Source organism: Salvelinus alpinus, chromosome 16 (genome assembly GCF_045679555.1).
Source record: "Salvelinus alpinus chromosome 16, SLU_Salpinus.1, whole genome shotgun sequence".
NCBI lineage: Eukaryota > Metazoa > Chordata > Actinopteri > Salmoniformes > Salmonidae > Salvelinus > Salvelinus alpinus.
The window spans coordinates 20,720,992-20,745,859 of record NC_092101.1 but is presented as its reverse complement, the minus strand read 5'-3'; the positions used below and the strand labels follow the sequence as shown (position 1 = coordinate 20,745,859).

The window sequence follows — 24,868 nt, the reverse complement described above, 5'->3', positions numbered from 1 at the left end:
TTACGACGAAAGCACACCATCTGATTATGTTAGGTCAGTACCTAGTCACAGAAAAACACAGCCATTTTTCCAGCCAAAGAGAGGAGTCACAAAAAGCAGAAATAGAGATAAAATGAATCACTAACCTTTGATGATCTTCATCAGATGACACTCATAGGACTTCATGTTACACAATACATGTATGTTTTGTTCGATTAAGTTCATATTTATATCCAAAAATCTTAGTTTACATTGGCGCGTTATGTTCAGTAATGTATTGCAGAGAGCCACATCAATTTACAGAAATACTCATAATAAACATTGATAAAAGATACAAGTATTTGATATGGAACTTTAGATAAACTTCTCCTTAATGCAACCGCTGTGTCAGATTTCAAAAAAGCTTTACTGAAAAAGCACACCATGCAATAATCTGAGTACAGCGCTCAGGCACCAAAACAAGCCATACAGATACCCGCCATGTTGTGTAGTCAAAAGAAGTCAGAAATAGCATTATAAATATTCACTTACCTTTGATGATCTTCATCAGAATGCACTCCCAAGAATCCCAGTTCCACAATAAATGTTTGTTTTGTTCGATAACGTCCATAATTTATGTCCAAATACCTCCTTTTTGTTTGCGCGTTTAGTTCCAAAATCCAAATTGATGACGCACAGGCCAGACAAAAAGTCAAAAGTTTCCTATACAGTTCGTAGAAACTTGTCAAACAATGTATAGAATCAATCTTTAGGATGTTTTTAACATAAATCTTCAATAATGTTTCAACCGGAGAATTCCTTTGTCTTTAGAAAGGAGAAGGAACGCAGCTACCTCTCACGGGGGCGCGCCTGAGTGAGCTCGTGGCACTCTGCCAGACATCTGACTCAATCAGCTCTTATTCCCTCATCCTTCACAGTAGAAGCATCAAACAAGGTTCTAAAGACTGTTGACATCTAGTGGAAGCCTTAGGAAGTGCAATATGACCTCATAGACACTGTATATTGGATAGGCAAACCTACAAACCTCAGATTTCCCACTTCCTGGTTGGATTTTTTCTCAGGTTTTTGCCTGCCATATGAGTTATGTTATACTCACAGACATCATTGAAACAGTTTTAGAAACTTCAGTGTTTTCTATCCAAATCTACTAATAATATGCATATCTTAGCTTCTGAGACTGAGTAGCAGGCAGTTTACTCTGGGCACCTTATTCATCCAAGCTACTCAATACTGCCCCCAGCCATAAGAAGTTTTAAAGTACTACTTAAGTCGTTTTTTTTTTAGGTATCTGTATTTTACTTTTATTTATTTTTTTACAACTTTTGCTCCACTACATTCCTAAAGAAAATAATGTACTTACTACTCCATACATTTTCTCTGACACCCAAAAGTACTTGTTACAATTTGAATGCTTAGCAGGACAGGAAAATTGTCCAATTCACACACTTAAAGAGAACATCCCTGGTCATCCCTAGTGCATTTCATCTGGCGGACTCACTAAACACAAAAATACTTTGTAAATGTCTGAGTGTTGGCAATCCGTACATTTAAAAAAACAAGAAAATCATGCTGTGGTTTGGCGCCATCTGGTTTGCTTAATAAAAGGAATTTGAAATGATTTATACTTTTGACACTTAAGTATAAATACACTGCTCAAAAAAATAAAGGGAACACTTAAACAACACAATGTAACTCCAAGTCAATCACACTTCTGTGAAATCAAACTGTCCACTTAGGAAGCAACACTGATTGACAATAAATTTCACATGCTGTTGTGTAAATGGAATAGACAACAGGTGGAAATTATAGGCAATTAGCAAGACACCCCCAATAAAGGAGTGGTTCTGCAGGTGGTGACCACAGACCACTTCTCAGTTCCTATGCTTCCTGGCTGATGTTTTGGTCACTTTTGAATGCTGGCGGTGCTTTCACTCTAGTGGTAGCATGAGACGGAGTCTACAACCCACACAAGTGGCTCAGGTAGTGCAGCTCATCCAGGATGGCACATCAATGCGAGCTGTGGCAAGAAGGTTTGCTGTGTCTGTCAGCGTAGTGTCCAGAGCATGGAGGCGCTACCAGGAGACAGGCCAGTACATCAGGAGACGTGGAGGAGGCCGTAGGAGGGCAACAACCCAGAAGCAGGACCACTACCTCCGCCTTTGTGCAAGAAGGAGCAGAAGGAGCACTGCCAGAGCCCTGCAAAATGACCTCCAGCAGGCCACAAATGTGCATGTGTCTGCTCAAACGGTCAGAAACAGACTCCATGAGGGTGGTATGAGGGCCCGACGTCCACAGGTGGGGGTTGTGCTTACAGCCCAACACCGTGCAGGACATTTGGCATTTGCCAGAGAACACCAAGATTGGCAAATTTGCCACTGGCGCCCTGTGCTCTTCACAGATGAAAGCAGGTTCACACTGAGCACATGTGACAGACGTGACAGTCTGGAGACGCCGTGGAGAACGTTCTGCTGCCTGCAACATCCTCCAGCATGACCCGTTTGGCGGTGGGTCAGTCATGGTGTGGGGTGGCATTTCTTTGGGGGGCCGCACAGCCCTCCATGTGCTCGCCAGAAGTAGCCTGACTGCCATTAGGTACCGAGATGAGATCCTCAGACCCCTTGTGAGACCATATGCTGGTGCGGTTGGCCCTGGGCTCCTCCTAATGCAAGACAATGCTAGACCTCATGTGGCTGGAGTGTGTCAGCAGTTCCTGCAAGAGGAAGGCATTGATGCTATGGACTGGCCCACCCGTTCCCCAGACCTGAATCCAATTGAGCACATCTGGGACATCATGTCTCGCTCCATCCACCAACGCCACGTTGCACCACAGACTGTCCAGGAGTTGGCGGATGCTTTAGTCCAGGTCTGGGAGGAGATCTCTCAGGAGACCATCCGCCACCTCATCAGGAGCATGCCCGGGCGTTGTAGGGAGGTCATACAGGCACGTGGAGGCCACACACACTACTGAGCCTCATTTTGACTTGTTTTAAGGACATTACATCAAAGTTGGATCAGCCTGTAGTGTGGTTTTCCACTTTAATTTTGAGTGTGACTCCAAATCCAGACCTCCATGGGTTGATAAATTTGATTTCCATTGATAATTTGTGTGTGATTTTGTTGTCAGCACATTTAACTATGTAAAGAAAAAAGTATTTAATAAGAATAGTTCATTCATTCAGATCTAGGATGTGTTATTTTAGTGTTCCCTTTATTTTTTTGAGCAGTGTATATTAGCAATTACATTTACTTTTGATACTTAAGTATATTTAAAACCAAATACTTTTAGACTTTCACTCAAGTAGGATTTTACTGGGTGACTTTCACTTTGGTAACTTTCTGTTAAGGTATCCTTACTTTTACGCAAGTATGAATATTGGGTACTTTTTCCACCCCTGGTCTTACGTAATCATACAAAACAGAACATATACTATATGGAGTGTCTCAGATTTACAGAATAATACAAAATGCTCTGAGACCAGATCGACAACCGATAGACCTACCGTTGAGGAGCCTACTCATCCAAGAAAGTGAATTTCATGTGATGTCCTTGGATTCATTTAGCTCAAGTCAAGTGGGTTCAGGGGCCTGTTGCACAAAAGTAGAATTAAGACATCCGGGATAAATGACTCAGCTGAGCTCAATGAAGCCAAAACATGTGCGTCCAGGCTTAATTGGTTGCACAAAGACCAAGCCAGGATGAGCAGACACGGATTCATTAAGCCAGGTGAAACCAATCCTGGATAGGTGCGCGCTCACGGCTCACTCAAATAGACCCCGCCACAGATCACAGATTAACTGATTTACCATGGCAACTAGAGCCGCGTACTTTTCCCCGTCGGAAGCACAAATCCTCATGGAGGCATACGAGGAGGTAAAAGATATAATTAAGAAGAAAGGCAACACCGCCACAGTGATAAAGCAAAGAGAAAAAGCGTGGCAAAGTATTGCAGACCGCCTGAATGCGTAAGTAGTGCACAATTACACACTCACCGCTCCGCTGAAACATCACAATTACAATTCAAATATTTAATTCACATCTCCAAAAATGCAGTTGTACTGTAATTATGAAACGGTTAAATTTTTAATTGAAATGCACTGCAGATATGAGTGAAATTGTGTAAAGTAACTCCATCACACTGTATAAAGCTATGATACATTTTTTGATATTTTTACTGAAAACAAGACAAAAATACCAAGTAATTTTTTGCAGTGTGACTCCATTAAATGTGTGTGTGTGTGTGTGTGTGTGTGTGTGTGTGTGTGTGTGTGTGTGTGTGTAGATTAAACATGAACGGGCCAAAACGGACATGGCAGCAGGTCAAAATCAAATACAAGAACATTCTGCAGAATGGTATGGTCCCTGACTAATATTTAACAAAGCACAAGCATATATTGTACCCAGAAGGTGCCTGCTCACACATTGTCTGTACTGTTTTAGCAGTGAAAAAGAATACCCACAGACAAGGCACGGGTGGTGGGTCACCAAAGGCTGACCTTACCCCAGCAGAGGACATGGCCTTGGAGCTAAATAAAGGCAGGCCCGTCTTAGAGGGGATCCCTGGGGGGAAAGAGACGAGCATAGGTTCCTCCCAAGATGCCACCCGCTTCATTCAAGGTATGTCCTTCCATCTCTACATGGGATACAACCACATTCATATTGAATCAATTTGGACTGTCTGACTTTGGTTTACCTATTGCCTTGCAGTGTCTGGCAGCACTGTGTTCCTGTTAGAGCCACCAGCACAAGCACCAGACGATGCTGATCCAGTGAGTACTCCATCAAAGGCATACTGTAGGCCTGGCATGTCTTGTCTACTAGCTTCAATATGAATCCGATTAAATGTGATAGGGTGAAGGCCCCAGTGCAGCAGCAACAGCACATGATGGAGACGATGATGAGGAGGAGACCATCTCTCTGGATTCCAGAAGGCATGAGGTATCATGTTAAGACTGTGAAAGTACTATTTACTCTACAATGGTGAGGAGTCCTCATCAAAATCAAAAAATCTAATTTCTTTTACAGGACCCAGATGCTATACAGTGGGAAAACCAGCCTGGCAACATAGTGCGTATTAATAAAAGGACACCACATCCTGCCAAATTCCAGCTGCGCTAATTGTATTGTGTTCACAGAGCTCACAAGCTATCAGAAAGTTGTATGGCAACCACCTCCGGCGCCAAATAGAACTGGCAGACATAGACATTCAGTACAAGAAGAAAAAGATGGAAAATCTTGCACTGGAGTCCGAAATAAAAAAGAGGACAATTAGGAAACTGGACCTTGAAATAAAAAAACTTGAGAGGGAGGTGAGATATGCCTTCAATGTACACTGTATGCTAACTGTAACACAAATGTATTAATCATTATTTTTCTTTCCTCCCCCAGCTCCAAGAAGATGACACAGCTCAAAATAAAAATTAGGTATATTCTCGTAAAGTCAAGTGAGCCATGACATATGAGCTCTTATTGTGAGCACACAGGACGGTGGCATCTTTCTAAGGTTTTTTTTATTTTCCCAGCAATCAGTACAACCAAGTCATCGTTATAAGGCATCGCCCTCTTTTGCCCACCCCCCCAGCACCAGGTGTGGCCACTAGCCTATATGAAGGCCCAAAATTGTGTGTTCCTTTCTGCTCTGACAATGGCATGCCCATTCGTGCGAGATGTGGTGGATGAAGAAGCACTTGTGCTGAGGAGAGCCTTCAGGCGAGAAAGGGTCTTCAGGGACCGGTTGGACCCACTGGCCTTCCCTGATGACCATCTATATGAAAGATACAGGTTTTCTGCAGATGGCATCAGGTATCTATGCAGACTACTGGGTCCCAGGATTAAGCACCGCACTGCACGGAGCCATGCACTGAGTGTGGAGCAAATGGTTTGTGTGGCCTTGCGCTTTTTTGCTAGTGGAGCCTTCCTGTACTCAGTGGGGGATGCAGAACAGCTGAACAAGGCCACAATTTGCCGCACAATAAGGAGTGTGTGTCTGGCTATCAAAGCATTAGCAGATGTCTTCATCTCCTTCCCTGGCCACAGAAGACTCTGTGACATCAAAGAGGAGTTCTATAGGATTGCAGGTAAGAGGATCTACAAATTACAGGACAACTGTTAACACATAGTAGGATACTCATTACTTTGTGTGACAGGTTTCCCCAATGTCATTGGTGCAGTGGACTGCACACACATAAGGATAAAAGCCCCCTCAGGTGCCCATGAGGCCGATTTTGTGAATAGGAAATCCTTTCACAGCATTAATGTTCAGGTGAACATAACTTTTTGATATTGTCCATTGACGAACACTCTGCATTGCCAGTGATGTGCATTGATTGGTGTAATATTCCTCATCTTATGATTTCAGATGGTCTGCAATGCTGACTGTGTGATCAGCAATGTTGTGGCAAAATGGCCTGGCTCAGTCCATGACTCCAGAATCTTTCGGGCCTCTGAAATCTATCAGTGCCTATCACAAGGTAAGCCACACAACCCCTATTTATAACCATCATGGCTGTGTCAAGAATATCACTGTGTTTATGAGGTAGTAATGATGAGATTTTGTGTTGACAGGTGAATTCTCTGGTGTGTTGCTGGGAGACAGGGGGTATGGCTGCCAGCCTTTTCTCCTGACACCTTTCACAGACCCCCAGGAAGCACAGCAGGCCTACAACCATGCCCATGCCAGGACCAGGGCCAGAGTTGAAATGACCTTTGGCCTCCTGAAGGCACGCTTTCACTGCCTTCACAAATTAAGGGTCAGCCCTGTTAGGGCATGTGATATTACTGTGGCTTGTGCTGTCCTCCACAATGTGGCCTGCCTGAGGAAGGAGAGGGCCCCCAGAGTGCCACCAGCCATGGACTGGGACAATCCGGCAATCTTCCCTGATGACGACAGTGGTCGGCTGCTGAGGGACCAATATGTGTTGAATTATTTTAGTTAGTATGTGTGCTTTCAATTTTGGTTAAATATGTCCTGCGGTGGCAGAGGAATTTGGGTTTTTTTGGGTTCGTGTTTTGACGAATTTGGCCTCTTATAATGTTTGTGCGGTATACTGTGTGTAATACAAGGCTGCAGGGAGGCTACTGCATCCATTCATTTGTCTGTTCAGTTGATGTGTATGGATTTGTCCTGCATTTATTTTAGTGTGCAGACATGCAGGGTGTGTTATATACAGACCTTTGAATGTGTATGTATCATTTTGTATAATATGCTTGGATTCTGTGCTTTCCATCTTGTAGAGTCACTGTGACTTCAGTTTCGAAAGGAGCTGATGGTTTACCTGCTTTGTTTTGTCCTTATTCAATAAAGGAACATAATGTTACACATTGTGTTTTTATATTCATATGGAATGTGTATTTGTTTATATGACAGAGTACTAGGGCCACACTGAAGAAAAAGGATAAAGTCATAAATTTATGAGGCTGGTTCTTTCTGCAGAAAAGCTACATATTGTTTTTACAGTTTTGATACTTATGACAATGTGATACTTAATATTCTGGCACATCAGCATGTCTTTGTTTATGAAACCATACTGAAGTACAATTTCACGAAATGCCCCACATCTGTCATTTTAACAACTGTCCTCCTTTAAAACAACTGGTTACAATATTATGACTTGTGTTTTTTTCCCCTCTGTGGCCCTAATATTCTATCATTTTATATATAGCCTTATAGTCTATGGGAAACTGTAAATTATCTAATGATAGCAACATCATCTAAAAATCATTTTTTATCCCAAATCATTGAAATTAATGATCACAAACGTTTAAATAATAACAGTGGGTCTAGTTATATGTGATAACAATGTATAGTGAGCAGTGAAATAACTATTGGTTTCCATTTATGGTGACTGCTGACTGACATTAGGGATGAGATTAAATAGATCCTGGAATTTAGCCTGGTCTGGAGCAGGCTAGCTCCACAGAATAAATCTCCATGGTAATTTATACCATAACATATCCTCCTGCCCCCTATCCATCTTTAGTGCAACCGGATTACGGATCAATTGAGCCAGGATCACCAAGATATCCTGGCTTAATCCCTTATCCTAGTTTTGTGCAACAGGCCCCTGGTCATGGTTACGTTGATACGGGTTTAATTTGATGCATGTCCAATAATGACTTGTCCCCATCGAAAAGGAATAGGACAGGTTATGAATGAAAATCATTCTTGCCTTTAACCCTAACTGGCTGTGACATAATACGGTTCATTATGAAATATCATGGCCAGTAAATACACCCCAGATCATTGTGCCCAAGCCCATCTGGCAAAGGCCAAGTAGTGTTCCTTCTTAGTTTGAGCAATTATGGAGGACAGAAGAAAACGTTTACAACAAAGTCACTGTCTTCCTTATTAAAACAGTTCAGTCCATACCGTTTCTTGCATAACCGTCTGAAATCAGATAATTACCCCAAATCATGTCACAAGCTCTACATTTCCCCTTCATTGGATCTATAAGTCTAGGATGAGGTTTATGGCATATATTAGACTGAATGGGGTTCCAGCTACATATTAACTCCACAACCCTTACACCAGCCATATTTGTGTGCTCTTTATGCCACCTTGTGGACCAACTTAAGACCTGCACAACTGGTTTATTATGTTAGTTGGTCTCGCTCTACAGGCCTTGTTCTCAGTTCTTTTATTGCTTTTACAAAACAATGCCATAGATTTAATTAACAAAAAATATACTAGTTTGAGTGTATATTCTGGAAAAATAACAATGGTAATACAACACGGCTTCAAATGCTGCTCATCCAATCAGCATCCAGGATCCAAACTACCCATTCTATAATTAAACATAAGACACTGAGTTAGAGTAGGAACATAGAGTGAGTATGTTTAATGTCACCACATACTACAATCTTAGATATGTACAAACATACATATATTATTTTAAGATATGAGAACAACTAAATGACAGGAATGATTCAGCTTCAAATTAAAAAAGAAAGATATCTTAATACTGTGCTCTGATAAAATGCTCAAAACATTAAAAGGAACAGAATGCCTTACAAGGTTCCTGGTTAAAAAGACCTACATGGTTAAAATAGATTACAGTACTTGTTTATAAAAATAAAGACTCTTTTAGATTTGGTTTACGTTTCCTGTTTCATTCTTCTACATGGACGGAACTAGTCTTCAAGGGGGAATGTGTCAAGTGGTCAGTGGCGCTCCCTTAGTGGCACATCTGTGATGTCATCTCTTTCTGTAGGAGACAGGAGTTGTAGTTTAGCAACATTATTATAGCAAAAGCATAAAAATGTGCCCGTAAAGATCACAATTCTAGGGTGCAATACAGACATAACTTCAGGCAGCTTCCTTTACACAAAAGCCATGTAATGTCAAAGAAATTAATATATGGAAATTAAAATGTATCCTTTCCTTTATAAGCTTGTGCAATTGTTTATCAGCTCACATACCAACAAGATAGACAATTCAATAATGTTTTCCTCACTCACCAGTGGCTCGAGCTCCTTATGGTCTGTGAGGTTGAACTCTGTTACAAAGTAGTAGAAGTGCTTGTAACAGGTGTTGACGTGGGCCTCTGCACCCATCTGGCTCACACGATCAAAGTGGTGGATGTAGACGTGGACGAACACACGGAACAAGCGAGACAAAATCTTCTTAGCTACCTGCATGAAGGTCTTGGGGAAGGGAGTACCTTCAAAAACCAAACAAAAGATGACAAAAAAATATGAAGATGTGTCCTCATGAAACATGTAAAGTAAACAAAAGGAGTCATGCTCTCAACCATATGTGTTTGAATCAGTCTACTTGTCAGATTAATTGTATTACAGGATCATGCTTGTATCACTTGAAGGAGATATGTGAGCCTTTAAATGACCACAGGACAGAGGATTCATATTTTTCTTCATCCATCCAATAGCATATCTGCCAACCCTGTCCAACTTTTTAGAGTACCTGACGCGCACGGCAAATTTGAGTTTACTTCCCCCAGCACGCGCTGTTTGTGAGTCTGATGCGTTTTTAGAAATGGTTCCTAATCAACACTAAAAGCAAAATCATTTTGAAAACACAAAAACAAATGATCGCATCGACACAGACCGCAAACTGGCTACACAAAGCTTAAGTAGGCTACCGCAAAAGGAATCTGAACGCTGTTCGCTAGTAGAGTCCGGTGTTTCAGCCTATGTAAAAGGTGCCTATTGGATTTCTTTGCAGCGCATACATCATTTTCGAAGTTGATAAATTCTCAAATCTAGTGCAAAGGCATTTTAGAAGCATTGCCTATTTTGCTAAAATCGGACACTCAATCCTTCATCGCGCAGTCTTCTAAACTCCCGACTCCATTTAATGCCAATATATGTTTATATTTATTTTTGATTATACTTTTGTAATGCTTTTTGTGACGTGGATCATAATTACAATTACAGTATATCAGGTTGGGTGATCCTCGTAATGTTACGTGGAAAATACAACTAATTGCACAAATGCGACCAGTTATATTTCGTATTTAAATTGTATTTATTGCACTAGCAAATGCGTGTGAACTGCTGGCACTGAATATCCATCTTATGTTCGCTAAGGATAGCTTGAAACAATTAGTGTTTACCTTTCCACAACACACGGAGTCGAAAATGGATTTGTCCATGTGTTTACATACAGCTGACAGTCGGCAAACTCAGCATCACAACAAACAGGAGGGGCAGACACTGGGTAGCTATGTCGAATAAGGATGTATTAATCTCCATGTCCGTTGACACAAACTCTGTACACGTCTGTTTGTTGCAGCTCGAGAATCTGGATGTTAGATTTACTCAATAGATTAAAAAAACAAAAACAGTCCCTATTAATTTCTGCGTACTTTTAACTCGGATCTCGTACCTGCTTACATGAACAGAGAATTGCGTAGTTGGTACGCAAAATGCGTGCATGTTGGCAGGTCTGCAATAGATGAAGTCCATCCATTTACACTATTCTAATAGCATTTTAACAATGCATTTCCAGGGACATGTGCACATGCCATCCCTATTTATACCCTACTGTGGATTCTGTGACCCATTTCTAATGCCATTGCTTGGATGTTTCTACAGCAAGTCAGATACCAAGTTGTGTGGTGGGAGGACGTGAAGAATGGAAGGTTAAGAATTTCTGGATCTTTGTAGATGAACGACTACAGCTGTTGCACAAGGTAATGACAAAGCGAACTCAAGGAATTCAGCCTATCAAGACGCTCTTTTGTAACTCTGCCAAACCATTAAACCCATTAATCACAATGCTGATCCCAGCCCATGTACCTAGTTATCATTATTTGTACATACCGACGTTGGTGGGGAAGATGTGTTCGTTGTTGATCTGTACCTCAATCCAGTCCATCAGCAGGCTCATGTACTTTGGGGCTGGAACGGCTGTGGGCTTCTTGTACTTGTGCTCGTCCTGCCAGCGGTACTCGTACTTGGGCCCTCCGGACATGACTGGGCAGGTCTGGTCGGTGCAGGAGTCGCTGATGGTGCCGTAGATGAGGTTGATGCGGTTGAAGAAGTCCACGACGTGCACGGCCACCCAGTCATTCAGGTCCTCTCCATGGGGCAGTGCCACCGCCTGCTTCAGGTCCAGGCCTGCATTCAGAGACGCCTGGGCCTTCTTGTGCAGCTCGAAGCGCTGTGTCCCGGGCTCAAACTTACGCTTCGGCCGGAATGTCCTGTCCTTGTTGAAGACTTGCTTCAGGGCCATGGACATTGTTGCATGTGGCAGTTTGTTTATTTCGTATTGAATGATTTACTGGTTAGATGAAGGAGATATAAACAACAGTGGAGCTGTTACACACTGGTTGTATTTTTCTCACAGCTGATTTTAGTCCTGAGGCTGTTGAAGGGTAAAATCTGAGAGGGGTAGAAAGAATAATTGACAGCGTCAGATTCACTCACATAGATGCCATATTGTCAAATTCAGCAGTAACATGCAGTATTCCATCTGGCGGCTATGCCAACAAGGCCCACAATTTATTTCTTACATTTTTAATATTACAATGCCAGTCAAACGTTTGGACACACCTACTCATTTAAGGGTTTCTTTATTTTTACTATTTTCTACATTGTAGAATAATAGTGAATACCACAAAACTATGAAATAACATATATGGAATCATGTAGTAACCACAAAAGTATTATAAACAAAACAAAATATATTTTATATTTGAGATTCTTCAAAGTAGCCACATTTTGTCTTGATGACAGCTTTGCACACTTGGCATCCTCTCAACCAGCTTCACCTGGAATGATTTTCCAACAGTCTTGAAGGAGTTCCCACATATGCTGAGCACTTGTTGGCTGCTTTTCCTTCACTCTGCGGTCCAACTCATCCCAAACCATCTCAATTGGGTTGAGGTTGGGTGATTGTGGAGGCCAGGTCATCTGATGCAGCACTCAATCACTCTCCTTCTTGGCCAAATAGCCCTTACACAGCCTGGAGGTACGTTGGGTCATTGTCCTGTTGAAAAACAAATGATAGTGGGACTAAGTGCAAACCAGATGGGATGGCATATCGCTGCAGAATGCTGTTGTAGCCATGCTGGTTAAGTGTGCCTTGAATTCTAAATAGTGTCACCAGCAAAGCACCCCCAAGGCATCACACCTCCTCCTCCAAGCTTCATGGTGGAAACCACACGTGGAGATCATCCGTTCACCTACTCTGCGTCTCACAAAGACACACCGATTGGAACCAAAAATCTCAAATTTGGACTCATCAGACCAAAAGGACAGATTTCTAACGGTCTAATGTCCATTGCTTGTTCCTTGGCTAAAGCAAGTCTCTTATTATTGGTGTTCTGTAGTAGTGGTTTCTTCCCAGCAATTCGACCATGAAGGCCTGATTCACGAAGTCTCCTCTGAACAGTTGATGTTGGGATGTCTGTTACTTGAACTCTGTGAAGCATTTATTTGGGTTGCAATTTCTGAGGCTGGTAACTCTAATGAACTTATCTTCTGCATCAGAGGTCTTCCTTTCCTGTGGCGGTCCTCCTGAGAGCCAGTTCAAGTGCAACTGCACTTGAAGGTACTTTCAAAGTTCTTAAACTTTTCCGGATTGGGAAAGGGGGATACCTAGTCAGTTGTGTCTCCCGCATTTAACCCAACCCCTCTGAATCAGAGAGGTGCGACATCCATGGCTTCGGCGCCCGAGGAACAATGGGTTAACTGCCTTGTTCAGGGGCAGAACAGATTTGTTTTTACCATGTCAGCTCGGGGATTCGATCCAGCAACCTTTCGGTTACTGGCCCAACGCTCCTACCCTCCAGGCCATTAACTTTGAACAAGGCACACCTGTTAATTGAAATGCATTCCAGGTGACTACCTCATGAAGCTGGTTGAGAGAATGCCAAGAGTGTGCAAAGCCATCATCGAGGCAAAGGGTGGCTACTTGAAGAATCTCAAATATAACATTTTTAGATTTGTTTTAACAATGTTTTGGTTAGTACATCATTCCATGTGTGTCATTTCATAGTTTTGATGTCTTCACTATTATTCTACAATGTAGAAAATAATAAAAATAAAGAAAAACCCTTGAATGAGTAGGTGTGTCCAAATTGTTGACTGATACTTTGTTAAAACAATCTGCATCCCCATTAGTTCTGTTTGGTATGAATTAATAATACTGTAAAAGCATGTGGTGTCTGTCCATTTGAGCTCCAATTACCTAATTAAAAAACAATTCATAAATAATGTTTAAGCACTGATTAATAATCACTTAATCAAATTATTAAACCATATTTAACTACCAAACCATAAAAATACACTTCCATGACTGCTGTGATAAGAGTAGTAGGTTCATGGAAGTCTGCCCTCCACATCAACTTAGAGAAGAATAACACCAACCAGCTACAATGTTACAAAAGTGAGTGTTGTTACAGAGTAGACTAGATAGTTACCATGTTGAGCAGGGAGTGAGGTTTTTAAATTAGAATGTGGTTACAATGTTGCAAACTATACGAGTCATTTCCTATTTGTCACATTTACTTCACGGCCTGGTTCAACCAAGCGAGTCAGCATGGACAACCTTGCACGACTTTATTAAGTGACCTCAGACAATAAGGCCATTTCATATATTGAAGTTACTTATAGGCCTATATCTAGACAGCCGACATCAGAAGTATAAAGTGGTCGAAGGCAAAAGTGAAACAAACTAAATCTAGTTAGTACATGATGTAGCATTGCGGTAGCCTGCGCGCTGATGCTAATGTTGGTTTCTTGAACGATGAGGGCGCGTGACGAGGCTACGAAGTTAATTCATGACGTGAAAAAAAGGACATCAATCGCACTTGTTGCTTTTCGCATAATAAAGCTAAGCATAACCTTCTCATCAAAAGATTTCTCATTATTACATTTCACATAAAAATAACGGAGTAAATTGCTACCGAGCTGACGGTGACGAAATTCGTCTCCCAACCACTTTCCCCAAACTTAGAGACACCACTTACTTGTTCCGCTTTACTGAGCCTTCTTTAGCGATGTTCCCTTTAATAAAATAAACTTTGCTAATCGTTTTCAAATGTATAACAAAAGCTACATTATGATTAATGTATAAGAGTTCGACTCATAGCGCTAAATCTATACTTTATTAGGAAACAAAAATAAGCCCCTCCCTACTAAAAAAAACCCACTTCCTTTGATCAGACGTCACTGTACACCGCCCGAGGACAGTGTGGCGCACCTCAATGAGGCGTGCACAACTCTATCATTAGGCTAGTAGCCTAATGATATGCCTACAAGTATCTTGATAATTCAAACAAAGTGAATTGTTTGACATCATATTAATCTAAGCAAGACTGTTGTGTCGATGATATAGCTATAGGTTTAATTGTTTCCTCATAGTATTCGATTTTAAAGTGTTGTGAAAATGTCAATCTCTCGTGGAAGTGACAAACTTGGTAACGATATTATGAAAATGTAGACAATTTCACAACTCAAAAACGAAATGAATCCCATATTTCTGATCTTAAAGTCTGTTTTTATCATTTATTCAAAAATAATTTCCACAATTACTTGATATACATACACCATATTCTGTGACATGTTTTATTCATCATGAAGTGTTAACAAATGTATAGAGAGCTGAAGCACTTAAATACAAACAGAATTCACACTAGACCTAATTATATTCTCAGGGAATTACACTTTCAATATGCAGTTTTACAATTCTAACATGCATCATTTTTTTTTGTTTCTACCAAAACATTCAAACCAACAAATGATGCAGTCCTGAGCTACTAAAAAAGGCTGTTCTAATATGAATTACTTATATTACAGACTCACATTTGCGCCAATAAGGCTTGTTTAGCTGTTTGCTGTTGCTGCCTGTTTCTGAAGCCGTCAGCTTGTTCCCAGTTCATAAGAGGCTCATTGTCTATCTCAAAGAATGCATTGTGTGGCGCAGGGACAGAGTGTATCTTGTCCCTGGACTATTTGAGAGGCTCAGCAGCGTCTGTGGTCCCCTCAGGCAGAGTTTTGTTGGATATAGAGTAATAAAAGCCTCGCATGCGCTCCTCCACCTTCACAAAGCCTGGCCGGTCCTCGTGTCTGAGAAGAGAAAGATCAGACACTTTAGACATGATGGATCTCCTTTGGGCAGCAGTGTGGTCTAGTAGCATGTGGTGTGAAAATGAATAGGTCTCTGGTTTCTCACTTACTTGTATGTCCAGCAGTCCTTCATCAGAGCATACATTTTATCTGGACATCCAGATGGACATTCCATGCGGCTCCCACTGGCAATGAAACTGATCACCTCAGGACCTTTCATTTTCTGATCACATGTGGTAAAAAGACAGATGAAGATCATCTCAACAGCTCCTTTGTTGGAGGCTGTTATTATTTAACCTTTATTTAACTAGGTAAGTCAGTTAAGAACACATTTTTATTTACAATGACAGGCCAGGAACAGTGGGTTAACTGCCTTGTTCAGGGGCAGAACAACAGATCTTTACCTTGTCAGCTCGGGGATTTGATCTAGCAACCTTTCGGTAACTGGCCCAACGCTCTAACCACTAGGCAGCAGTATACATCTTTAAATGTTTGTTGTGTATAGATCTTGCTGCTGCTGTACAGATAGTACCTTGTATGGTTTCCCTCCAAAAGAAAAGGCTTCCCACATGGTGACACCGAAGCTCCAGACATCACTCTTGCTGGAGAATTTGTGGAAATTCATGCATTCTGGAGCATACCACTTCAGCGGCCATTTTCCTGCTGTGCGTGCCTATGTACCCACGCACACACATGCTTACCATACCAGAGGAATAATGTTCATATAAAGAACTGCATCATTTAACTATATAAAACAGACCAACTTAACATTATAGCACATGACACATGCAAGAGACTTATACCTTGTAATAGTTGTTATCAGCACCCAAAGCCTTGGACAGGCCAAAGTCACTGATCTTGGCGAACTGTTGGTTGACCAGCAGGACATTGCGAGCTGCCAGGTCTCTGTGCACAAAGTTCTTCTCCTCCAGGTACTTCATTCCCATAGACACCTGGTGCATCAGCCCCACAATGTTCTCCACTGTGACCTTATCCCTGAGAGGTAGAGAGACAGAAAGGGAACTCAAATAAAGCTTTAGGGGAATTCTCATGGTATTTAGCTTCACTTTGCTGAGCTCATCATCAGTGTTTGAGTAATAGCAGGGCTATCATTAATTGCATTTCCATAACTCTCTATGATCAATGTCACTATTAAGAGAAAAACATGCCTTATGATATACTGTACTACACTACACGTGTGAAATAATTGGCCTTACCTATTGGTGGAGAGGAACTTGTTGAGTGGCCCAGCAGAAGCCATCTCCATCACCAGCATCAGGCACTCAGCCTGGCAGAGCCCCAGCATGCGGACGATGTAAGGGTTACTCAGCTGGTGCATGATCTCCGCCTCCCTCATCATCTCATCTTTCACCAGCTTCTCATTCTCACTCTTCAGCACCTTGATGGCCACATCAGTGTGGCCCCTGGAAGCACACAATAATTTGTGATGTGTTATCAATAGGGCCCCATGTTGTTCTAAATGTTAGCCTCTAACTAGGGTTCAGAGTTTTTCCTGATCAGCTCACTTTCTCAGTAAAAATAATTATACACCTGTGACATAAAACGTAGTTATCAGTTGTTATAAGTGGCTCTAGGCATGAGGTTATTGGTTCTAAACTCAGGTTCTGATGTTCTGTTTTGATTCATCCAAGAAGCAGCACCCCCCACCCCCCCTCACTTATTTGTCTTGAAGACTCCTTTCTTGACACAGCCAAAGTTGCCTGAGCCGAGCTCCACCTCGTCGATCATCAGCTGCTCCCTATTGATGAAGAACTTCTTCAGGTCATTGGGGTCATGGTAAGGGTTGACAAATTCACTGCAGTCCATGGGCAGCATCTGACGGTCTGTGGGGGGCGAAGTGTTGACTTCCGTGGAGCACCCCAGAGGTACTGTAAGAAAGGGCCAAACCACAGGTAAATGACATAAAGACACATTCAATAATTTTTTTATTTGTATTTTGGTGGAAAGGCCATGTGTGTCTGTTGTAATGTTAGTGACCTACCTCCAGGTGGCGGTGTGTATCTATTTGTTCTGGACCGCCTCTGAAAGAAATGTACTGTATTCAGTAGATCTGTGTGAATGAAGTTGGAAAGTACTGTATCTACCATGGATAAATTATAAAATGTTCTTGACACTCACCCCGGAGGGCACAACCGGAGTTTCTGAAAATGGATTTGAAAAATATGACAATTAATTAAATTGCATAGGGGACACATTGTGTGAAAGGATAAGAAGAATGTGATGATTTTGATTCACTTGAGAACAAAATGTTGGTTCAGTACGTTTGGCATTGTTGCGGTTCACACATGGTTCCCTCAGAACTGTCACTAGCCCATCAGGCTTCATCTTAAGATACTCAACCAGCTGCAGTGTAGAAGGGATGGAGAGTGTGGTAAACTTAAACATGAAGTAGCAGACATAAAACATTTGAACCAATTTGTTGAAGGAGAGAGAACAGTCTACCTGCCACACAGTGTCAAATTTGGTTCCCTCTGGCATGGAGTACTTCCCTGATTTGTCATGTAGGATCTGGTAATGGTAGGCCGTTTTTCCGTACACCAAAGAAAGGGCAAAGGTGCCGGACTCTTCCCTGTCTCTGACTCTGATGAGAAAAAAAACACTATAATCATTGTTGTGAGTGTTTTGGGATGTGATGGAAATTGTTATGTTTATGCTTTTCTATGAACCAATTTCTGTTTTCATGCAATGACTGATTGAACGAATCCTCACTATCAGTATCTGCAATTTGGCAGTATGCCCAGAACCTTGTTAAGAGAAAGGGATATCTCAGTTTCAAGGTCTCAGCTTAGAGAGAATAAGCCTTTTGAGGTATTGGCCTGTCATATGCATGACCCAGTATTGGTCACATGAATGAAGCAAACATGAATTATGAATGATGAATAAGCTAAATCATGCAAATATAACTTGTCAGTATATAAGGGAACTAATGGGACTGCCCCGTTAGAGCTCCTGACAGACGTTCCCTGTGGTGCATCAAGTTTGTTGGAACCTCTCCAGCGCGCTGATTGTAAATAATGATTAATTTATGATTGACTTCGAGTGTCCCTGTGTAAGAATTACCACGACAGGGATTTTTGGATGGAATCGGACTAAAATATATTAAATGACTCACAGGAACTTTCCGTCTGGCTGTGCCCTGGAATAGAGTCGCCTCTCCCCCTCCTGGCGAGGGATCTTGCCGTGGTACCAGGGCATCCTCTCATGGGCAGTGGTGGCGATCAGCTTCTCCAGCTGTGGGGCCTGGCTGATGATGGCCTGCTCCATGGCCTCCCCCTGAACACAGATAGACAGTTAGTCAACCTGAGCCTACAAAGGGCCAGCAGGGCCAGCAGACTAACAGTTAACCTACTCGTGCCAAGGTTCTACAGTGCATCAGAGATGCTGTTGGTGTGACCCTGCTGCCTATTCTTCAGCCAACCCTCACCTCCAGGTTCCATGTCTGTCGTACATACTCCCTCAGCATGTTGTCCCTCAGGTTATCAAATACGCCTGCTCTAATGGGGTTATCCGGTGAGCGCAGACAGGGCTTCTTCAGATTGCACACCAGGCCATCTGAGTCCTTACTGTAGAACTCACAGAGCTCCGCTGGCCCACAGTGGGGCTTGCCACCCGCAATACAGTAGGTGCCATTGAGTTGTTTCTCCACAGAGTAGTGGTGGAAGTCCAGGTCCCATACCAGGGAGACCACATAGCCGCCCAGGCTCCGCAAACACTGGCGCAGCAGGAACAGCCCGTTGGCCATGCCTGCCAGCTTCAGGTGCTCCTCAGCCTCCGAGCGACTGATGCTACCGTAGAAGAATGGCAGTTCTGTCGCAGGGTCTGTCGCCATGTCTGACTCTTCTCAGGAAGTACGAGGGAAGACTCCTCAGTTGGAAGGGTTGGAGATGTCTGGAAGCTCCTGATTAAAGATCTAAACAGAGAGAGAATGGAAATTACCATAAGTAATGCTAACTACAGTATGTTTTCCAGATGGTAGTTTTTCTCTAATTAAGGTTGTTGATGACAGTCTACGGTCTTCATCAGAAACTCCATCTCAGGGATCCAGAGGAGTATCTGGGGTATTTGTGTGGTTGGGCTGTTCTGGGTGCACTAAGTGAGAGAAATAGTAGGCTATGCGTGTTTCTCTACACCGGCACAGACTGGTGTTAAGCACAGCCACAACAGGAAATGGCACCCGCCCCCATCCTCCTTCTCCAACTCTTCAGTTTCTCACTATTACGTTGAACAGGTGCTGCTGTTTCTCAAATTTTCCCTGAGCTGTTCAACACATTAGCTGCACATTTCAATTAAGATTACGAAAACAAATGTCATTTTTAGACAAATAAAAATACAGAAACAAAATATTTCAGATGTAGCCCCCATCAGTATTTGTTTAAACTAATTTGTGCTTTATTCTGACTATCAGGAGAATTTAAAAGAAGCGTAGACTGCAGGCTGTGCAATTACCATCAAAGCGTCTAGTGTCTGCTCTGCTGTGAGGTAGCTTTATTTGATAACAAGTGGAAAATGCCTGTTGGTGGGTAAGACACAGATGAGTATCATAACATTTTAAACGCACACCAGACAACTATCAAGATGACATGATATTCACGCACAGAAGCAGAAATAAAAGGAGTCTAGTAGGCAAAATAAACAGTTGAATCAGTTAGCATAGTGATGTACTGAGTTTTCTATTGGCGGTTTTCATATAACTTCTTTTCCGTTTAATTTGACAGCCTCATTTTGGAAAATTGAAGCTTTAGCAAATCAAAAATGTAATCTGTTGGTGTGAGTCATAGGTCAGGGTGGTTTTCCTTGGTTTGGTTTGTAGTTTGAATCAACTACTAAAATCAAACTTCAGTTTATTACATGATACACAATATACTAGCAGCTCCTTATGGGAACTCTTCATTCCTATTCTTCTTGTAAAAAAGTGCAAACTTATGGCCCATGGCCAATATTTGATGTATTGTTTTAGAGATCTGAAGTCCTGTGCTTTGTGAAAGGATTCTATGAGGTGAGGTATGTCAAAAGGAGGGTGAAGGTAAAGACTGGATCACCTTTGTCTATGTGTGTCTATGTTTGTGTTTATGCTTTTAAAACTGTGTTGTGATTCAACCACAGTTTCCTGGACGTACAGTACCTGTGACAGTATGCTCACATCCACGCCGGACACACAGACACAGAGCCACAGCGAGACGCAATGTGCCACAGCATACATAAACTCCACCATGGCCTGAGAGCTTCAAACCCCCACTCACCACAGTAAAGGGACAGTGGTACAAAGACATGTTGTACTGTCAAAACTGTGCCTTTAGTATGCACTTGTTGACATTTCTGAAATTCTATTGATGTGAATGGCTAAAACTGACTTGTGTTTAGTTTTATTTCCTGTCTTTTTATCCTTGTATTTTATGAGCTGAATCAGCTAAAAGTCTGAACGACAGAATAAAGTACTTGAGCCATAAAAGTCAGTTCCCATGCAAATGGAAAGATGTTGAGCATAAAAACCAATCTGTCAGAGAAGAAGATGTATTGTCAACAAGAGAGTTGTTGACGAGGAAATGTCCACATTTTCTTTTCTAGTTCCCTGAATTTATGAGTGAACACATAGACAAACCATAAATGTCTCACCACTAGCTCAGTAATCGGAGCATAAATATGCTGTTTCATTTTGACCACCCCAATTCTCTTCCCTGATGTTGCTTTCCTTCCAGTCCAGAACAGAAAACCTAAATGGAGATCAACTTCTGATAAGGGAATACACTATATATTTAAGCAATAAGGCCCGAGGCGGTGTGGTTTATGGCCAATATACCACGGCTAAGAGCTGTTCTTATGTACAACGCAACGCGGAGTGCTAGGACACAGCCCTTAGCCGTGGAATATTAGACATATATCACAAACACCCAAGGTTCCTTATTGCTATTATAAATTGGTTACCAACATAATTAGAGCTGTAAAAATAAATGTTTTGTCATACCCATGGTATACGGTCTGATATACCACGGCTTTCAGACAATCAGCATTCAGGGCTCGAACCACCCAGTTTATAATCTCTTTTATATATGGCCAATATTCCACGGCTAAGGGCTGTGTCCAGGCACTCCGCGTTGCGTCGTGCGCAAGAACAGCCTTTAGCCGTGGTATGTTGGCCATATACCACACCTCCTCAGACCTTATTGCTTAATAAAACTATTTTTGAATGTTATACTGCTTCATAAGGAAAACAAACCAATCAAGACAAATTTCCCTAACAATATATAGAGCAACCCAGATGCTACTTTACAAAACAGAGACTGACAGTGTGATGGATATTTAACTGCATCAGCACTTTTTCCAATACACTTCTACAAACATTACCCATGTTGTTAATATTCAAACGTTACATTCCAACGAAATTACATTTTTCCCACAAGACATTAAACTCACAACAAAACCAGCTGTAGGCCTATATTCTCCCCTGGTAGACCCTGCATTTCCAGTAGTGCTTTGCCCGGAGGTTGGTTGGGGTTTACAGCTGAGCCAATATAGGGCATACAGTACCAGCAGGTTGGACGGCTGAACCGGCCGACCCTTAGAGGAGTCCCAGGCCCACTCGGCAGGCTGAAGGCCATAGATTTAAAGAGCGGAGAGATAGCAGAACTGTGTTCTGACGCACAACATTTTCCATGCAAGTACTTGTGACTGTGAGGTCTACAATAGAAATGCCTTGTCCACTACTGTACCACAGAGGATAACATGATAGAGGGCCCTTGGTTTAGCTATAAGACATTACATTAATCAACTATAAGCAGTAAACTCAGCTTTGCTAAATTCAGTCGTTGGCTCATGGCCATGATCTGTAACAATAATACATATTTGCCATGTATTTCATATGTAATCATAGTCATATAAATAATAGCCCATCATGTTTTGCCATTAGTGTTCAAAAATGATTAAAAAGAAACGTTATATCAGAAACATTATCTGTTCTGTAAGTTATGCTTACAAAAACATTCCTAAATCATTAGATACACAATACCTAGCTATTTTTAGGGATTGCTTTGACTACTACTAAATATAAATGTGTTCAATGCGGCAATGTTATATAGTGGTGTAGGCCTTTAGAGAACAAAGAGACCACACAATGTTGCTTAATAACACCTACAGTGTTTGCAGAAACAACCACAAATAGGCCTACAAACATCAAACATACATTAAAATGGTGGAAGGCTCTAATAAGTAGTTCATTTATGTGGCTGAGACTGCTACCTAGAAAACAAACAATATTTTGAAATTGCTTACTTCAATGGAAAATCAATAAGGGACTTAATGCGCATATTTTTCCTAAACGTAGAAGACTATTGCTGATTTCAAATCAAGCTTTTTGAATTTCTTGTTCTGCTATTGTTTCATGCAGCTTGCAAAATGCTTGACTTGCTTGGTAGCTGACAATGGCCCCTCACCCAGCCATATTTAGCCAGTCGAGCTTAAGACCAAACCCAAGAGGATAATCAAGTATTTTGTGACCCCTAACTCTCGAACTCTCCCTGGAACGACAATACATCAGTCTTAGTGATCTGGGTTGTGGCACCTCTGTAATGAGTTAGCCAATATATAGAATGAAATTGCCTAAGTCAGCCACACATCGTCAGGGCACAGTTTAGCCAGTAAGGTTTAAACCAGGGCTCTATCCCAACAGGCCAATCAAGTTGTTTCTTATAGATTCTTATAGAACCCATTACTGGATTGCATTATATTCAGAATATTTCAAAGAAGTATGAAGGTTAGTCTGTCATCTAGTTGAGAATGAGTCTCTGTTTAAAACATCATAAAAATACAGCCCCTTATTTTCATACAAAGCACAGTAACCTCTTTTGTAATATTTGTCTGATTACAAGTGCCAACAAGTCTCAAAATAGAATCTACAGTATAATTCAAAAGAAAATTACAAGCAGTAACGACACACATAAAACACGGGTGTGTCTACTTGAAAATCTTACCCCCTTTTGGTTTTCTATTCATATACACAATGAAAGCAACTATTTATAAATATAATCTTTACTTTTGAAGCCACAGCTAGAATGTCTTTGCGCACTGTGGTGAACCCATATTGCCTGTGTTACAGCACAAACTCTTCTAATAGAAACATATGAACAGTTTTAAATCTGTTTAAGACACTGGTTATAAGGAAACAAGTCATAGAAAAGGAACATTTTAAGAACAATCTTTTACATATATTATTGATATAAATGCAGTCTAAAATATTGTATTGTATACTTCAAAGTACATTAAAGTAATAGACTTTCAACTTGATCTTTTTTCCATCTCCAAAATACAGCCTAAACAAAATCATTGATTTGGTTAAAAGAGATTCATCCTAATTCCTCAACTGAAAATAAGTGAAGAAAAAGACAGAACTGGCTTTTTAAATTAGATGGACTCACCATACACTACTTCACTGGAACTGAGGAAAGAAGTCAGAGATCTTAGTAGATTGGACTCAGAGACAGAGAGCTGCTGAGTCTGTCGGTCTGTATAGGTGACAGAGACTATGCATCAGCACTGCTGAGTGAGGGCACGAGTGAGGGTTCAGGAAAACTATGTGGGTTGATTGATACAGCCCTGGAATCTTCACTAAGCTACTTCCTCACCTCAGCTACATGAAACCCTTTCTACTATACTACCTTTTGTTTCATGAAAAGGCAGAAATAAAAAAAATAGCACAATTTCAATATTTACAACCATCTGACACAGCTGACCTAGTCTTCTGTATCCAACTGTCGACCACGGCCCTCCAGCAGCGAGGCTATGGTGGAGGTTTTAATGGTTACATGGAACAGCATTCCATTTCAGATATCTCTTTGTTGGAGGCCACATGTCAAAACAGGGCTAGTGCAGGCCCTCAAAATCACCTACAGAGGGCGGTCTGGATTAACTATTCAGGTAGACCTAACTACTACCACTAATAACAAGTCAAGTGTATGTGTAATATGCATAGGATACACATGATGTACACAGTACAATGGAATACTTAATAAAGGAATTAAGTAGGATAATAACGCTGGCACATTGCTGTTACTACTACAGTTGTCTACTAAATGTCTTCTATGCTCGCTTCGATGCAAGCAACACTGAACCATGCATGAAAGCATCATCTGTTCTGGATGACTGTGTGATCACACTCCCCGTAGACAATGTCAGTAAGACCTTTAAACAGGTTAACATTCACAAGGCCGCAGGGCCAAACGGATTACCAGAACGCTTACTCATAGCATGCGCTGACCAGCTGGCAACCTCTCCCTGTATCAGGAATTAGGTAAGACCCAAGTCCAGACCGTGTCGAAGTAACAATGTTTATTGCAGCAAACAGAGGCA

General features: G+C 41.6%; 3 protein-coding genes across 8 annotated transcripts; 1 reads left to right on the top strand and 2 right to left on the bottom strand.

Annotated features, from left to right (window-relative positions):
* Nucleotides 1-3,561: 3,561 nt before the first annotated feature.
* On the top strand, nucleotides 3,562-7,316 carry LOC139541113 (putative nuclease HARBI1). 2 transcript variants are annotated; one of them, XM_071345361.1, is made up of 11 exons: nucleotides 3,562-4,330; nucleotides 4,418-4,594; nucleotides 4,685-4,746; nucleotides 4,829-4,915; nucleotides 5,003-5,044; nucleotides 5,113-5,286; nucleotides 5,366-5,401; nucleotides 5,500-6,054; nucleotides 6,124-6,239; nucleotides 6,336-6,447; nucleotides 6,542-7,316. In XM_071345361.1, the coding sequence occupies exons 8-11, from the start codon at nucleotides 5,583-5,585 to the stop codon at nucleotides 6,910-6,912; spliced, it is 1,071 nt and encodes a 356-aa protein (XP_071201462.1). In that variant the 5' UTR covers nucleotides 3,562-4,330; nucleotides 4,418-4,594; nucleotides 4,685-4,746; nucleotides 4,829-4,915; nucleotides 5,003-5,044; nucleotides 5,113-5,286; nucleotides 5,366-5,401; nucleotides 5,500-5,582; the 3' UTR covers nucleotides 6,913-7,316. The 2 variants fall into 2 exon arrangements, with proteins under 2 accessions (XP_071201462.1, XP_071201461.1); XM_071345360.1 differs by having other exon boundaries at nucleotides 5,003-5,401.
* Nucleotides 7,317-8,799: 1,483 nt separating this feature from the next.
* mob3a (MOB kinase activator 3A) lies at nucleotides 8,800-14,635 on the bottom strand. 3 transcript variants are annotated; one of them, XM_071345362.1, is made up of 4 exons: nucleotides 14,410-14,635; nucleotides 11,258-11,818; nucleotides 9,434-9,636; nucleotides 8,800-9,180 (listed from the first exon to the last, which is right to left on the bottom strand). In XM_071345362.1, exons 2-4 carry the CDS (start codon nucleotides 11,673-11,675, stop codon nucleotides 9,151-9,153), a joined length of 651 nt encoding a protein of 216 aa, XP_071201463.1. In that variant the 5' UTR covers nucleotides 11,676-11,818; nucleotides 14,410-14,635; the 3' UTR covers nucleotides 8,800-9,150. The 3 variants fall into 3 exon arrangements, with proteins under 3 accessions (XP_071201463.1, XP_071201464.1, XP_071201466.1); XM_071345363.1 differs by lacking the exon at nucleotides 14,410-14,635 and adding an exon at nucleotides 13,861-14,389; XM_071345365.1 differs by lacking the exon at nucleotides 14,410-14,635 and adding an exon at nucleotides 12,208-12,420.
* Nucleotides 14,636-14,918: 283 nt separating this feature from the next.
* LOC139541097 (tyrosine-protein kinase ZAP-70-like) lies at nucleotides 14,919-24,311 on the bottom strand. Of its 3 annotated transcripts, XM_071345324.1 has the most exons (13): nucleotides 23,938-24,309; nucleotides 18,954-19,439; nucleotides 18,642-18,802; nucleotides 17,972-18,110; nucleotides 17,791-17,872; nucleotides 17,648-17,670; nucleotides 17,511-17,550; nucleotides 17,187-17,397; nucleotides 16,726-16,932; nucleotides 16,312-16,504; nucleotides 16,041-16,181; nucleotides 15,619-15,731; nucleotides 14,919-15,508 (listed from the first exon to the last, which is right to left on the bottom strand). In XM_071345324.1, the coding sequence occupies exons 2-13, from the start codon at nucleotides 19,356-19,358 to the stop codon at nucleotides 15,391-15,393; spliced, it is 1,833 nt and encodes a 610-aa protein (XP_071201425.1). In that variant the 5' UTR covers nucleotides 19,359-19,439; nucleotides 23,938-24,309; the 3' UTR covers nucleotides 14,919-15,390. The 3 variants fall into 3 exon arrangements, with proteins under 3 accessions (XP_071201425.1, XP_071201423.1, XP_071201424.1); XM_071345322.1 differs by having other exon boundaries at nucleotides 17,791-18,110; nucleotides 23,938-24,311; XM_071345323.1 differs by lacking the exon at nucleotides 23,938-24,309 and having other exon boundaries at nucleotides 17,791-18,110; nucleotides 18,954-19,608.
* Between the last annotated feature and the right edge of the window lie 557 nt (nucleotides 24,312-24,868).

What these genes read in the sequence shown, in the direction of transcription:
- LOC139541113 (XM_071345361.1), top strand. Translation starts at nt 5,583, where the DNA reads ATGAAGGCCCAAAATTGTGTGTTCCTTTCTGCTCTGACAATGGCATGC. An exon ending in GGAGTTCTATAGGATTGCAG is followed by an intron (nt 6,055 to 6,123) that starts GTAAGAGGATCT and finishes TTTGTGTGACAG; the next exon opens with GTTTCCCCAATGTCATTGGT. An exon ending in CTATCAGTGCCTATCACAAG is followed by an intron (nt 6,448 to 6,541) that starts GTAAGCCACACA and finishes TTGTGTTGACAG; the next exon opens with GTGAATTCTCTGGTGTGTTG.
- mob3a (XM_071345362.1), bottom strand. Translation starts at nt 11,675, where the DNA reads ATGTCCATGGCCCTGAAGCAAGTCTTCAACAAGGACAGGACATTCCGG. An exon ending in CATCTTCCCCACCAACGTCG is followed by an intron (nt 9,637 to 11,257) that starts GTATGTACAAAT and finishes TGGTTTTTGAAG; the next exon opens with GTACTCCCTTCCCCAAGACC. An exon ending in ATAAGGAGCTCGAGCCACTG is followed by an intron (nt 9,181 to 9,433) that starts GTGAGTGAGGAA and finishes TGTCTCCTACAG; the next exon opens with AAAGAGATGACATCACAGAT.
- LOC139541097 (XM_071345322.1), bottom strand. Translation starts at nt 19,358, where the DNA reads ATGGCGACAGACCCTGCGACAGAACTGCCATTCTTCTACGGTAGCATC. An exon ending in ATACACACCGCCACCTGGAG is followed by an intron (nt 17,398 to 17,510) that starts GTAGGTCACTAA and finishes CCTTTCTTACAG; the next exon opens with TACCTCTGGGGTGCTCCACG. An exon ending in CTGATAACAACTATTACAAG is followed by an intron (nt 16,182 to 16,311) that starts GTATAAGTCTCT and finishes GTGGGTACATAG; the next exon opens with GCACGCACAGCAGGAAAATG.